General features: G+C 37.9%; 1 protein-coding gene across 2 annotated transcripts in view; it reads right to left on the bottom strand.

Annotated features, from left to right (window-relative positions):
* Positions 1-15773, bottom strand: part of nfatc2a (nuclear factor of activated T cells 2a) — a 133207-nt gene that overhangs the window by 86009 nt on the left and 31425 nt on the right. For both annotated transcript variants that reach the window (XM_059980486.1, XM_059980487.1), the window contains exons 5-6: positions 3937-4109; positions 522-662 (exon numbers count right to left, since the gene is read on the bottom strand). In XM_059980486.1, the coding sequence (XP_059836469.1) occupies positions 522-662; positions 3937-4109 (314 nt within the window). The remainder of the gene's footprint in view (positions 1-521; positions 663-3936; positions 4110-15773) is intronic.

Raw genomic sequence — 15773 nt, 5'->3', positions numbered from 1 at the left:
AAGAACAAATGTTATTGCAGAGAATCTAGATCAAGATACACAAAATGCTGGAGGAACCCAGAATGTCAGACAGCACCTATGGAGGAAAATAACCAGAAACCTTTTGGGCTGAGGCGCCTCATCAGTCTTGATGAAGGGTCTCAACCCGAAACATTTTCCTCCATAGATGTGGCCTGACCTGTTGAATTCCTTCAGTATTGAAACAAAAGATGTATTGATCTAATACATCATTAGCACAGTGAGTCATGCTCTTGAACAAGTTGCACAGATAGGTCAATGTATGGGAAGTTTGGTACTTCACCTACAACTTTTACTATGCCTGAGCAGAGTATTTGTGTTATTATGGGTTGTGTCATGAAACCAGGGTCACATATACAATGAAAAGAATGCCATCTTTCTCTAAAGAACCTTAAAACACAAACCAGAGAAAGGTGGAGCAATGTACTTCACTTTTCAGATTTGATCAGTAATACAGTTCACTCTGTTTTCACCAAGACTCAAAAAAGATCAACATGACTTACCAGGAGTCTTCTCTGTGAAAAGCACCTTTGACTCATTCGTAAAGTTTTGACCATTGAGGATCATTTGCTGGCCACCTGTGACTAAACAATTATCTGTGCTCTGCTTTTCCACCCTAGGTAGTTCATGGGCTGATCTCTGAGCTGGAAGAATAAAGGAAAATACATTAATACAGTAAATTTCTGCTGATAGTTTCAACCATTGCATTGCCACAGCAATGTATTAGGATTCTTCCAAGACACCCTGGGCAGAAAGCACTAAAGAACCTGATTCGTTGCATGGGTTGAATAGGATACTGTATCATTGATTATCCCCTCATTTACTTACCTAATTAGCTGCAACAAATACAGTATTCTCATCTGCTTGTTTCATAATGAAGCTGTATCCAGCATCAGGATCAATGTTTTCATATATGAAGACATTTACCTGTCTTCATATTTAATGATAAAATACAGTTTAAATGCTCTCTCCAGTTCAGAAACAAATAGCCACTTTCTACAGCAACTTTTATATGCTCAGCTCAACTTAAAGAGCTTTCCATCCAATGAAGTAGATTTGATATGCAGTCTCAGATACAATATGGGAAAAATAACCTGTGTTTAGGTGTTCTATATAAATCTACAGAGTCCACTTGCTTTTCTTTGTGTGTAAGCAAGATTTTCCAGATGTATTAAACTCCAAGTCACCCTACACCTTTAATCAAACTATTTAAGAAAATAATGACCTTTACAAATAAAGGCTGAGTTTTCCCAAACCATTTAAAACTATACTAATTTGTGCATACATGAAAAGCTTTGAGCATAATGTTGCCAAGGTACTGCCAATTATTAAAATGATGGTTTCACCAGTACTTGAAATGTAACTTAATGATGCAAATATCACTTTCCATCTCTTGCGAACTGCTTATGAAAACAGCTGGATTGTGGCTGTACCTGTCTTTCCTCTCTTGCTAAACTAAGGAATCCATAAAATAATGACACAATGAGTTGGCTGGTTTCTACCAAGAGTAGTTAGTAAACATTCAATTGTTAATGCCCCGTCCCATTATTGCCCTTCATCTTTTCTCTGTCAGCAGAATATATTTTCAAAAGCCTATGCATGATTTCACTTCACAAAGGATTCTATTAACAAGTACTGATATTCCTCAGCTATTCTCATTGTTATATCTCACCGCACTGCCAATACACATAATGAATTCCATTTCTAAGTTTAAAATAGAACATGCTAGCAATCATAACTGTTTAACAATCCAAAAATAACCAAACCAGATGAGTGAAGAATGCACATTGTATTAGAATTGAAACAGAACTGAGCTGACAACTTGCAATGGAGTGATTTCATCAGAAGTGGTATTCAATAGAAAACAGGAAAGTTAAATAAAAAACAGTTAGTTTCTCATGTTACAGCTGGAGTTAAGCTGTGCCTGCTCAATGCACTTACATTATTACATATTATAGTCTTTTTAATATTATGTTCGGGAATTGGGCTCAATCATCTAGCCTTCTGTTTGAGATTAGGAAGTGATTATATGAATTTCTGTAGCACCATTGTTATAAAAGTTCCTTTAATAATGAAATCATCTTCAATTAACCATTGCAAAATTAGGAAGATGTAAAAATTACAGAGGAACTGAGAAACCTCTGTTCTAAAGCATGCTTAATAGTTCATGCAGAATCTCTAAGAGAATTGTGAATAACCTCCAAAGTGGCTGAGTCCTATCTGAGTTCATGTTCTACAGTTGTGCTCAAATTACATTCTTCATAGGTGATGGGTACCCACTCTTCGGAACTCACCAAGTGGCCTGCCCTTCAGTATCTCCAGGAGTACTAGTGAGAGAGAGAGGGCCTGTTGAGATATCAAGGTGTTGGGATGGGCAGTAGGTTTTGATGGACTCTAGATCATGGTGTCTGGGAGTGTGCTATTGTTTGCCAATATGGTAGGTGGTAGGGGGAAGCAAGGTGAGGTGGAGGAGAGGGGTGGGTTAATGCTTTTGATACCACAAGGGGGCTTTGGGGTCGGAATGTTTCTTTTTCTCTCATTTATTCTTTGGGTTTTTTCTTCTCTCTGTTTTGTGGATGTCTGCGATGGGTAAGAATTGTAGGTTGTGTACTGTATGCATACTCTGATATTAAATTGAACCATCGGACAATTAATATAATGGTATATCTAGCGCGTAACATTGTGCCAACAAGTACCATTGTCCGTAACTTCTTCATGAAATTATTGTTGAAAAGGTTAAACAAAATGTCTAAGGCCTCACATTTGAGTGAGTGCTCCAGAAGATTTTTTGATTGTTCAGGGAAATACAATCTTACTCAGAGATCAATGGTAATTTTCCAGATAACACACTGCTGGCTGTGAATTTTAGTCTATCTTGCTTGAAAGTAATTTCATGTCCTTTGAATAAGTGCACTGGACATTCCTTTAAAATGTCTAATTGACTGTCTTAGTTATGATGCAGTTGGATGAAATTAAACATCTAGGCAGAGATTTGTTTTCTGTTCCCAAATTATAGGCCACATTGAAATGCTGTATTTATTACCTGTCTATAATATTTCTGTATGTATATCATAATGAAAAACTGCATGCAAAAATATTAATGGAAATAGTTGGATGCAGTTGTAGGTAGCATTACATAAAAGTTTCTGACTTGCATTAATAATTTGTGAACTTTAAATTCTGGAAGTCAGCTTCACAAATCCGTGTTGGAGACACTGCGATATCTTTATTTAGTAAATCGAAGCAAAAAGCAGGGGGTTGAAAGGCATTGGAAAGGTGTTAAAAGATAATACCAGCACTAAGAAAATATGATAGACTGAACAATTTGGACTCCTCTTTATACAAAGGACAAGGCCGGTGGGTGACCTCACAGTGGCTTTTTTAAGATGATAAAATGGTTCTAAAAGGTCTTAAGGAGAAAACAGCTTCAAATGAGGAGTTCAAGTCAATAAGTGAGGGAGTAGACCATAAAATTATATACTTATTATTAATCTATTGAAGAATTCAGGAAATGCATTTTAATTCAATGAAACTTTAGAATATGCGATTCACTGCAAAGAGGCCCAAAAAATATTGTTAAGTTGAAATCAATAGGAAGAAATTGAGTAAGAAGTGCATACTTAATTCTGTCCAGAATACACGAGACCAAGAATAAATTTCTACTCCCGAGTATTCTGTTTTATCATCACTGGAAGGATGCCATTATTTGAGAACAGATCAATTTATGTTTGTGTGAGATGAATACAATGAGTCAATATGAATAAATTTTGGGGAATATAATCGGTGTTGGAAATGGCTATTCTTAAAGGGTAAATTGACCATTTTTTTTCAAGCACCGAATGAAATAGTCACAATTTCCTCTAATAAACACTTACGTACTAACAAGACATACTTATTTAAAAGCAATAAAAAACTTACAGCATTCAATGGGATTGGAAGCAACCTGCAGTGAGACAGTCCTGCCATTGGGCTGAGGGATGTGCACTCGAAAAACCAGCCTCACTCTGGTGTTCTTCCTGCCAATGTCCGTTTCTCCCTTTCTCAGCTCGATATCTGCATTTCTCAGCTTCAATATTCCAGCACAATCAATCCTAGAATTTAAAAAAAATGTACCTTAGTGCTAAACAAGACATAATTCAGGGTTACATGACAAAAAAGAATATAAATTCAGTTTAAAAACTTCAAATAAAGCTGGAATCGGTGAAATGTGACCATTGTGCTGTCAAACCGCCACAAAAACCCAACTGGTTCACTATTATCCTCTTGGAAATCTGACACCCTGTTCCAGTCTGGGAATTATAATCCCCCAGGTTTAACTCCCTCAACATTTGCATGTCATAGTTTGACAGGGAGTTGAATAGTAAATGCACTTTTGTAAATGATACCCAAACCCTGCGAATGAAATGCACCATAAACTAAAAGATTTGTTGAAGACTTTGAGGAACAAGATTCAGTTTTAATCGGAAGATCTGCTATGAATCTCTAGAAGTTTAAAGTGATTTGTTCCTTGGAATGCAGGAGAATGAGTGGTGACCAAGTAGAAATATTTAAACCATTGAGAGGCATAGATAAATTGAACGGTCTTAGCAGTCTCTGTGGTTGGGGAATCCATAACCTGAGGGTATATAGATTGAGAGTGAGAGGGGAAAGATTTAAAAGGGACATGAGGAGCAAATTTTTAACGCAGATGGTGGTGTGTATATGGTATATGTTGCTGGAAGAAATGGTTGAGTCAGGTACAATAGTATCATGTAAGAAGGACTTGTATAGGGGATAGGGCTTACAGGGATATGGGCCAAATACAGGAAGATGGGACTAGCTGGCACTCTGGTCAGCATTGACTCTTTGGGCTGAAAGGCTTGTACCTCACGTTGTATTTCTCAATGACTCTTTGCTTGGTCACATTGCTAAACACTTCAAAACCAGAACAAGTGTGATAAACTCTTAGTTAGGAAACTACTCTGTATCTTATGCTCAACGTCAGCTTGAATAATATATAGAGCTTCATCTGTGGATATGAAAAGCAGAGTTTGTAGAAAGCATAGAATACTTGGTGTGAAATTCATATAACAAGTGAATGTAATTCCATATGGAACTGCAAAAAGGTAAACACTGGCAGACTCACTCCTTAGTTCAGATATCAACACAGGTTATGGAGTAAGCCACAGATCCCTTGAGATAAAATACCTCCTCCACACATATTTATTTCACTTAATGGTGTCAATGTTCACTATTGACACCAAATTGGAAGTCACTGATAAGATCCCAAAATTAGGACATCCTTGTTGTAGGAAAATGCAATTATGGTTTACTCATTTTATGAAATGCTATAACCATACAGGAGTAATAATAATTAATAGGCATCCGTTAGTTTCGTGAGACCATAGATTTGTGCCTTGGAAGGTTTCCAGGGCATAGGCCTGGGCAGGGTTGTATGGGAGACTGGCAGTTGCACAAGCTGCAAGCCTTCCCCTCTCCACGCCACCGATGTTGTCCAAGGGAAGGGCACTAGGAAGCTGCTTGGCACTGGTGTCGTCGCAGAGCAATGTAGTGTTAAGTGCCTTGCTCAAGGATACAACGCGCTGCCTCAGTTGAGGCTCGAACCAGTGACCTTATCCACTAGGTCACGCACCAACACAGTAATAAAAGTAATGAAGTCCATTAAAGTCGGTTCTCCATGTCTGCTTTAGAGGGGCTGAGGAAGAGGAGGCAGTGTTAGCAATAATTTGGAAATGGGAGCATAGCTATACGATGGAGTGGATAGTCTCCAGGTTAGACACTTCCTCACAACCAAGAATGAAATGGGATTATGGTGCCCTCCAGCACTGGTTAATCTTATGATCAGTGGCAGACAGTAGAGTTACAAATTGAGAGTGCTGTGAGTCATAATTTTCAATTCACTTAAGCTGCTATCTATACTAAGGACCAGTGGAAGCAAAATTTTCTCAGTTACGATTACATGGAATGAACTTTAATGCAAAACTATGATATTACAGGAAAAACTTTTAAATCAGAGTTCACTGCTATCAACAAGATGTGCTGTTCAACTGAATTAAATGTAATGTACAAGCTTTTGATCCCATTTCGATAGGATAGTAAGTAATGGGCACTATGTATTTTATGGTGCCATCACATGCAAGAAATAAGTTGAAGCAAGATACTAATACCAACAGGAATTGACTCAGGAAATGCCATGTCCAAACTACTAATGGATGGGACTTCAACAGGAAATAAGCACATATAAGCATAAGTACTTCAAAACACGTTCAAAGTTACATCCTACATGTGCTGAAACATATACAAGGGTACAAGTGATATTTTCTAATCCAATTTTTAGACTAGAGATGTGTAATTTTGTGTGTTTTGTTCCTGTTAGTGTTGATTTATTTGATTTATTCTTCTTGCTTGTTATTACTGGTTTGCTTCTGGGATAGAAAATTAATTTGCAGTGTATCAGATATAGTGATTTCTGGGACCAAATTAAGGACCAGTCCTACCCAAACCCAAACCCAGAGTTTCAAAAAACTCAGTTCCTGTTCCTAATTATCAGTGATTTCTACAGGAAAATGTGTGTGTGTGTGTGTGTGTGTGTGTGTGTGTGTGTGTGTGTGTGTGTGTGTGTGTGTGTAAATATCAACCGAAAACAGTCCAAATATGAACAAGTTACCATCTTGGCTCACACTTGATGCCTGTCACTCAGATAAGTATCCAGACAACTGAAAAGGCCAACACATTAACAAATAAAGATTTATAGCCATCAAGAATTGAATCTACGAATATCCTTTTACACTTACTTCTATTTGCTCAGGGCAACTTGTCAGGATTGCGGGGGAAGGAGAGGGATATGATGTAATGACTCGAACAGTTGTAACTCTTCTGGATGTAAACTTGACCACTTAGGAATCCATTTGCCTGTTATACCAAATATACATTCTTTCACAATATTATGTAAATACTTACTATAGGTGAACAAAATGTGCTAATTATAGCAAGCCATTATGTCACAAGGCAAGCAAGCACAATGAACTTAACCTTGCTCTGTGTGAACCAATGACGGAGCTTGTCACTTTATAAATCCAGCCCCCTGTGCATTACTCATAATACACGGAAATACTGAAGACCAAACAGGTTCTTCTTCTTTTGCAGAAAACACCACAATAAGGTTAAAAATAACCTTTTTGTTGAAGAAAGCTTCTTTTGTTAAGATTAATTTGCTCAATTAAGGTGAACTAAAAATAATGACACAAACAACCCTGACGACATATCGTCAAACTCTGATTTTCTAGAGTCTGTGATCATCTTTATCTCACAAATGTATACTTGTTGAGCACATTTTCGCAAAGCCATTCCAAAATAAAATGCTGGAAATGCTCAGCATGTCAGGCACATCAGTGACAGTTAACACTTTAGGTCAAAGTCCCTTCATCAGAATTATGAAGCGATTCTAAATCCTAGACAAGATATTTTAGATTACATAATGATCAAGTGACAGCCTAGATGAAAGGACTAACAAAATGATAGCATCAAACTAGGGCGGGATAAACAAATGAGGTATTGGAAACATGAGTGTCCAATTTTTGCAACTATAAGTGACTTTAAATTCCAAAATGGCATCTAAACTGTGCATCATATCTGAACCTCCAGTGATAAAAGCATTAGGATTGAAACCATTGACTTTTTAGCATGCTGCACTAATACTCTCTCATAAGTAGAGATGCTTTGCTGGCTTATTTTTTCTAGTTATTTGTCAAATGGACAAGGACTCAATATTTTCAAAAGTTATTCCATGTTACTAAAAGCTCCAGAGTCTGTCGTTGTAAATATTGGAGAATATTTCTATGATCTCAAGGCTTCTGTTCAAAGTTCAAAGTAAATTTATTATCAAAGTATATACTGTATATGTCATCATATACAACCCTGAGATTCATTTTCTTGCAGGCATTCACAGTAAATATAAGAAACACAATAGAATCAATGTAAGACTACACTCAACAGGTCTTGTAAACAACCAGTGTGCAAAAGACAACAAACTGTGCAAATACAAAAGAAAGAAAAAAGGCAATGAATATCGGTAGATAGCAGTATCTGACCATATTGCAACTTGTGATTCCATTGGCCCATTTATAAATTGAGGAAATTTAATAGGATAGATGGAAAACTATCCACATTAAAATGAAAATCTTAACCTTAGCAATGCATGCAAAATGAGGAGGAACTCAACAGGCTAGGCAGATCCATGGAAAAGAGTAACCAGTCAATGCTTCAGGCCGAGACCCTTCATCAGGACTCGACTGTTTACTTTTTTCCATAGATACTGCCTGGCCTGCTGAGTTCGTCCAGCATTGTGAGTGTATTGCTTAGATTTCCAGCATCTGCAGATTTTCACTTGTTTGTGATTGGAATCTTATCCTTAATTTAATTCTTATTCACAATGTCTGCAAGCTGAAAGCACTTTTTAAAAAATATTTAAAATTTCCCTTCTTACTAACAGTAGCTATCAATAAACCAAAAACTGATCTAATTAAAAAATATAAAATAGGAAATCTGAAGGTACTTCACTTTCAATTTTTTCTTTAAACTTTTTAAAAATAAGGCAAATATAATTAAATAGGCAGTTAGATAAGTTTGAGCTAACAAAGAAGCATAAAAAAAGTCATTTTATTTAATCTGATTGAAATTTTGATCAAATCACAAATAAGACGGACAGAAGGAATGCAGCAGATTATAAAACTGAAGTCTGTGAAATTAAAGAGCTAGTTGTAGTATGAGCATGAAATTAGTTTCACTAAAGAAAACAGAGTGGAGAGTAATTGGCAGTTATTTTTCAAACATCAAGAATGGCAGATATTAATATTCCTCGGGTGTCGGAGCCGAGGCCCTGCTCATTTTGAGATGGGTATCCAGGGTAAAGCTCAAACCTTGATAGTGATAAACTATAAGATGACATGGATAGGCAGAATATGTACATAAATGCTAAAATCTGAAACGATAATTGTGAGATGATACTCCTTGGCGTCTTTATCTCCCCGTTTTCCGCTTTCCATACTCTCCGTGACTTCCTTGTCCTAGTCCATTTGTCCCTCCCAATTTCCCCCTGCTCAGTCACTTCTCCCCTCACCACTATTCAGGGCCCCAAACAGACCTTCCTGGTGAGGCAACATTTCACTTGCAAATCTGTAAGGGTTACCCACTGTATCTGGTGCAGCTTCCTCTACACTGGTGTGACCTGACATATATTGAGGACCTTCACTGCATCCACAACAGGCAGGAGTTCCTGGGAGCAAACCACTTTAATTCCACTCCCTTTTCCATTCAATGGCCTCTTCTACCTTCACAATGAGGCCACTCTCAAATACCCCAACTGGACATGGATAGGGTAGCCTCCAGCCTCCATTGATTTCCCTAACTTTAGGTAATTTCACTGCTTGCCCCTTCTATCTCTTTCCATTCCTCATTCTGGATCCCCTCTTACCCTTCCATTTTTGTCACGTCTATTACTTCCCTCTGGTCCCTCATCCTTCCCTTTCTCCCATAATCTACTCTCTTCTCCTCTAAGATTCCTTCTTCTTTGGCCCTTTATGGTTCACTTCCTAGCTTCTTATTTTACCCCGCTTCATCCACAACCTACCTTCCGCCCAGCCTGGCTTCACCTATCAGCTGTCAGTTTGTATTCATACCCTCGCCCCTCCCATATTCTTATTCTGGCTTCTTCCCCCTACCTTTCCAGTCCTGAAGAAGGGTTTCAGCCCTGACCTGCTGAGTTCCTTCAGCATTTTGTGTGTGTCACTCTGGATTTGCAGCATCACAAAATCATTTGTATTTAGGACACAAAGCAGAGCATTGAGTCTATTCATGATCACCAAATGTTCAGACATGAAGGAAAAAAGACTAGATGTCTGTAAAGCTGACAAGATTTAACTGGATTCCAGGGAAGTAAGGTTAGACTAGATAAGCTGCCTTAACTTCGCTGCCTGGAACTCACAAGCTATAGGGATAGTGGAAGCAAAGTCAATTAGAACTCTTATAGGAGAATTAGATAGGCACACAAGAGAGAGAAAAATTGCTAGTCCATGGTAAAAGAATAGGGCAAGGGCTCTGATGGTCATGCTCCTTTTGGAAATGGTCAAAGAGTCAATGGGCCAAATCATTGCCTTCTGTGGCATAAGAATTCTATGAAGCTACAATTTTTGCCTGGACTTGTTCGGCACATGAACAAATGCTCATCATTACTGGGGCCTATTCAATAAAAAAATAGCAACAGCTAATTCCTTCAGAGAAAATGGGAAAGGTTAACATTAATGTATCATTTGTTAAATAATTGAAACAGTTACTGTTTTATATTGCAAGCTTCAGCTTGGAAAACAGTTATCATATTTCTTATCTTACTCTGCCAACATAAAATCTCACATATCAGCAAACTGTGGGGTATAAACCACAAAATTTCATCTTGCCTCGAGCCTCACGGTACTGTGAAAATATCCAGAGAGGACAGTTTAAAACTCTTGGAGGTTAACACTATATCACACTTGGACTGCTAAACCACACTGAAAAAGCTTTGGTGTCCTAGATCTCTATGATACCTAAGCCAACCTAGAATTCATGAAAAAAATAGATGTTGTTTCTCAGTCTCATAAACCTTTCAACCTTTGTATTCTGAACAATAGCTTAAATTAGTCTTTTGAGCATTTAGCTTTAGTGAGTGAACTGAAACATTTTCCAGTTCCTGCTTAGGGGTAACTGGAAAACATTTCAGTTCACTCACTAAGGCAAAATGCTTAATAACTCTGCCAATGAATAATCAGGTTCAATGCTACACTCCATTCTATTTCATTTCGGTCACACAAGAAGCCCAGCTACTATTTCCTGTAATTTTTCTGAATGTGAATTACATGACTTTTTGATAGTTAAAAAGTACAGCCAAATACCAACAAGTGATATTGTCTTTTCCAGCTGCTGCTCGTTACTCTGATTGAAAACATTTTAAGAACTAGTGTAAAATAAAACCAAGTTCTATTTAGCAGCCAGAGATTTGTAGATGTAGGAATAGAAAGAAAATCAGATTAGCATCAACCTCTGCCAATTCATCTTTTAAAAAATAATAACTCTCTTAATTCAGTTTAAACCACTTTACTTTAAACATTAATTTATTTAAATGTAATTTGATATATCAAATCATATGCAATTCACATGTCTGATGTTTACGTGGTCATTTGAGATCAACTACAATGGGCAACCTATTTTGAGCTATATGTTGTCATGGGAGCAGCCCCAACCGGCTAGGAAGAAAGGGCATGAATAACAAACTGACTCTAATTATTTTTGCATTAAAAAGTCTGTCTTAACAAAAGAAAATTCATTTTGGCCAACTAGCAGCAAGACTTTTTAATCTGCAAAAGGACCTTTCTCTTGATCAATAATAGTAAACACAAGTGAAAACCCAATCGTCTGTTTAGATGTTTGCAATACAGACTGATTTCTCGAATCAGAGTTCTCATTTGAAAAGCAGGGTTTGTGCAAATTTATTGTGTTCATGGAGAACGCAATTGAAACGACATTAGTAAGAGATTAAGGACTAAAGGCATGAAGAGATACCCTTCAGAGCTTGGAGCTTATTGTCCGAGGATACACATTTTATCAGGAATGCAGAGCGAGTAGTAAAAAAAAATGAAATCATATCATCAGAATGAGGTGACATAGGGTTGGGTGGTGTGGAATGATTGGGGCTAGAGCCAAGTAATTCAAGGGGTAAAAAGACCCTGAAGGGAGTCATATACAGCTCCCAAACAGTAGCACAGATGTGGTCTACAAATTGCAACGGGACATAGAAAATGCCTACCAAAAGGGCAATGCTACAATAGTCTTGGGGGATTTCAATATGCAGGTAGACTGGGAAAATCACATTGGTGCTGGATTCCAAGAGGGGGAGCTTGTAGAATTCCCACAAAATGGCTTTCTAGAGCAGCTCATGGTTGAGCCCGGGGGGGAAGGGAATCAGCTACTTTGGATTGGGTGTAGTGCAATGAACCGGAATTGATTAGAGACCTTAAGGTAAGAGAATCCTTAAGGGAAATTAATCATAATATGATTGAAATCACCCTGAAATTTGAGAAAGAGAAGCTAAAGCCAGATGTATCAGTATTACCAAGGAGTAAAGGAAATTACAGAGGCATGAGAGAGGACCTGGCCAGAATTGATTGGAAAAGAACACTGGCAGAGATGATAGCAGAGTAGCAGTGACTGGAATTCTGGAAGCAAATTGGAAGGCACAGGATATATACATCCCAAACAGGAAGAGGTATTCTAAAGGAATAATGACACAACTGTGGCTAATGAGAGATAAAAATAAACATAAAAGCCAAAGAGAGGGCATATAATAGAGCAAAAATTAGTGGGAAGTTAGAGGATTGGAAGCTTTTAAATACCAACAGAAGACAACTAAAAAAGTCAATAAGGAGGTAAAGATGGAATACAGAAGTAAGCTAGCCAATAACATTAAAGAGGATACCAAAAGGTTCTTCAGATACATGAAGTGTAAAAGAGAGATGAGAGTGGATATTAGACCGCCTGGAAAATGATGCTGGAGAAGTAGTAGTAAACGGCAATAAGGAAATGATGGACTAATTGAATAAATGTTTTGCATCAGCCTTCGCTGTTGAAGACACTAGCTGTATGGTGGAATTCCCAGGTGTCAGAGGTCAGGAAGCTTGTGTGAAGTTTCCATTGCTAGATTTTTGGGAAACTGAAAGGTTTGAAGATAGATAAGTCACCTGGACCAGATGGTGTATACCCTAGGGTTCTGAAAAAGGTGGCTGAAGAGATCGTGGAGGCATTGGTAATGATCTTTCAAGAATCACTAGATTCTGGAATGGTTTCAGAATACTGGAAAATTGCAAATGTCACTTCACTCTTCAAGAAGGGAGAGAAACAGAAGAAAGGAAATTATAGGCCATTTAGTCTGACCTCAGTGGTTGGGAAGATGTTGGAGTTGATTGTTAAGAATGTAGTTTTGGAGTATTTGGCAGCACATGCTAAAATAGACTGTTGTTAACATGGTTCCCTCAAAGGAAAATCTTGTCTGACAAATCTGTTGGAATTCTTTGAAGACATTACAAGCAGGCTAGACAAAGAAGAACCAGTTGAAGTTGTGTACTTGGATTTTCAGAAGGCCTTTGACATGGTACCACCATGAGGCTGTTTAACAAACTACAAGTCCATAGAATTACAGGAAAGATTCTAGCATGGACAAAGCAGTGGCTGATTGGCAGCTGACAAAGAATGGTAATAAAGAGAGCCTTTTCTGGTTCACAGCCAGTGACTAGTGGTGTTCCACAGGGGCCTGTGCTGTGACCGATTCTTTTTACATTATATGTCAATGACTTGTATGATGGAATTGATTACCTTGTTACAAAGTTGCAGATGATGTGAAGACTAGTGAAGGGGCAGGTAGTTTTGAGGAAATAGAGAGGCTACTGAAGGGCCTTGACAGATTAGGAGAATGGGCAAAGTGGCAGGTAGAATACAACGAGAGGAAGCGCATGGTCATGCACTTTGGTGGAAGAAATCAAAGGACCGGCTATTTTCCAAACAGAGAGAAAATTCAAAACTCTGAAGCTCAAGGAATCTTGAAAGTCCTTGTGCAGGACTCCCCAAAGGTTAATTTGCAGTTTGAGTCTGTGGTGAGGAATACTAAATGTGATGTTAGTATTCATTTCAAGAGGAATCAAATATAAAAGCCAGGATGTAAAGTTGAGATTGATAAAGCACTGGTGAGGCCTCACTTGGAGTATTGTGTGCAGTTCTGGGCCCCTTATCTTAGAAAGGATGTGCCAAAATTGGAGAGGGTTCAAAGGAGGCTCACAATAATGATTCCAACTGATTCCAGGTTTCAAAGGCTTGTCATATGAACGGTATCAATGGCTCTGGGCCTGTATTCACAGGAATCCAGAAGAATGAGGGGCGACCTTATTGAAACCTGTGAAATGGTGAAAGGCCTTGACAGAGTGGATGTGGAGAGGATGTTTCCTATGGTGGGAGAGTCTATGACCAGAGGACACTGCCTCAGAATAGAGGGGCATCCTTTTAGAACAGAGGTGAGAAGGAATTTCTTTCACCAGAGAGTGGTCAATCAGTGGAATTTGTTGCCACAGACAGATGTGGAGGTCAAGTCCTTATGTATATTTAAGGTAGGGGTTGATAGATTCTTGATTGGTCAAGGCATAAAGAGATACGGGGGGAGGCAGGAGATTGGGGCTGAGAGGAAAAATGGATCAGCCATAATGAAATGGAGGAGCAGATCCAATGGGCCAAATGGCCTAATTCTGGCTCCTATATGTTATGGTCTTATGGTTTAATCAACTGAAATCATGGAGCTTCCAGGAAGGCTGTTAAATTTCCTCTATCATGTCTAACTTCCCTGGAATGGTCCAACATATGTATCTTTTTACATGCTTATTCTCGAGTGGACCAGCCAAAAATCATTATTCAGTAGTGCAGGAAAGAATATGTACTGGTACTTCTCTGACTACTCCACTAATTGCCTTCTGTGCACTATTGAGCAAACTGGTGGAGCTTCCTTGATCGTAAGAATGAGGCAAGTCTAAGTTCAGCACCCAGAAATGGAAGCAAGCAGGCAGGAAATAGCAGGCTTCATGTTACTGGTTCATAGGAAAGACAAATATTCATCATCTTTATTACCTCAACACAGAACAATTGTGGTATTTTATCTCATTTTATCAAATAGTATCTCAAAGCTATTGTAAGTAAATGTTTTCTTCAGATTTGTTTTTGAAGTTGTATTTGTATTACACCACACAGGATAGGTAGTACCAAACATTTTTTTTGTTTCCATTATAAGCTGCTGTTGGGTTATTTTGCTACTAATTTTTATGTATAATTAAGATCAGTTCAAAGGACATGAGATTGCTTAAATTGCATTGCTTGCTATGGCAGTTGGACAAAGTAGGGTGAGAAAGCCTGGATGCAAATTACACAACTTTTCTGTGTAAGCACTAGTTAGGGGTACACTTAAAAGTTTAAATGTTTTTCACTTAAGTAGCAACATAGAATGTTTTACCAGACTTACCACCTAACAAGTATAGAAGCAGGTGCAAACGAGGATACTAAGTTGATACTGCAGCGCAGTACCAGTGACCTGCAATGGCAAATGTAAACTTCTATCCATTCAAAATCTATCTTGGAAACTAACAGTTCAACTGATATCACAGTACTTTCCCATTAGTATTCTTTTAATGTCAAGATCTTACAAAGAAGCCAAACTAAGTGTATTTGACTAGTTTGCTAAAATTCCCCAAACACTCTGAAAACAGAACCAGAATGTCATCTTTTTTTGTAATTGTGCTAGTCACTCTTCCAATGTGCATGCAAATATTCTGTAAGTAAACATGTAAAGATCCAAGGATAAAATTATCAGTAAAGCGCAAAATCTTTTTTACAGTTCATATTTTAGGTGAAATCAAGATGGCAATAATGTGAAATATCAAGTCCTGAGACTTTTTTTTAATTTAAAAAATTCAGAGTCTAAATTGAGCAGTTGGGTTCATACAAAGTTGGACACAGATATGAACAACTTGCATCATGACTCAATAATTCACCACAAGGTTAATCTCAGAGAAAAAACTGCCCACCATATCATCGTGTAACTTAAATTCCCAGATTAAAAATCAGATTAAGAGTAGGGCAGCAGAAATGCATTACTTTTAACACCAAGTTCGTAGAAATGATATCAATAGCAGAAC

This window comes from Hypanus sabinus, chromosome 9 (genome assembly GCF_030144855.1).
Source record: "Hypanus sabinus isolate sHypSab1 chromosome 9, sHypSab1.hap1, whole genome shotgun sequence".
In the NCBI taxonomy this organism is placed as follows: Eukaryota; Metazoa; Chordata; class Chondrichthyes; order Myliobatiformes; family Dasyatidae; genus Hypanus; species Hypanus sabinus.
Note: the sequence above shows the minus strand (reverse complement) of the source record. Positions and strands in the feature narration are given on the sequence as shown.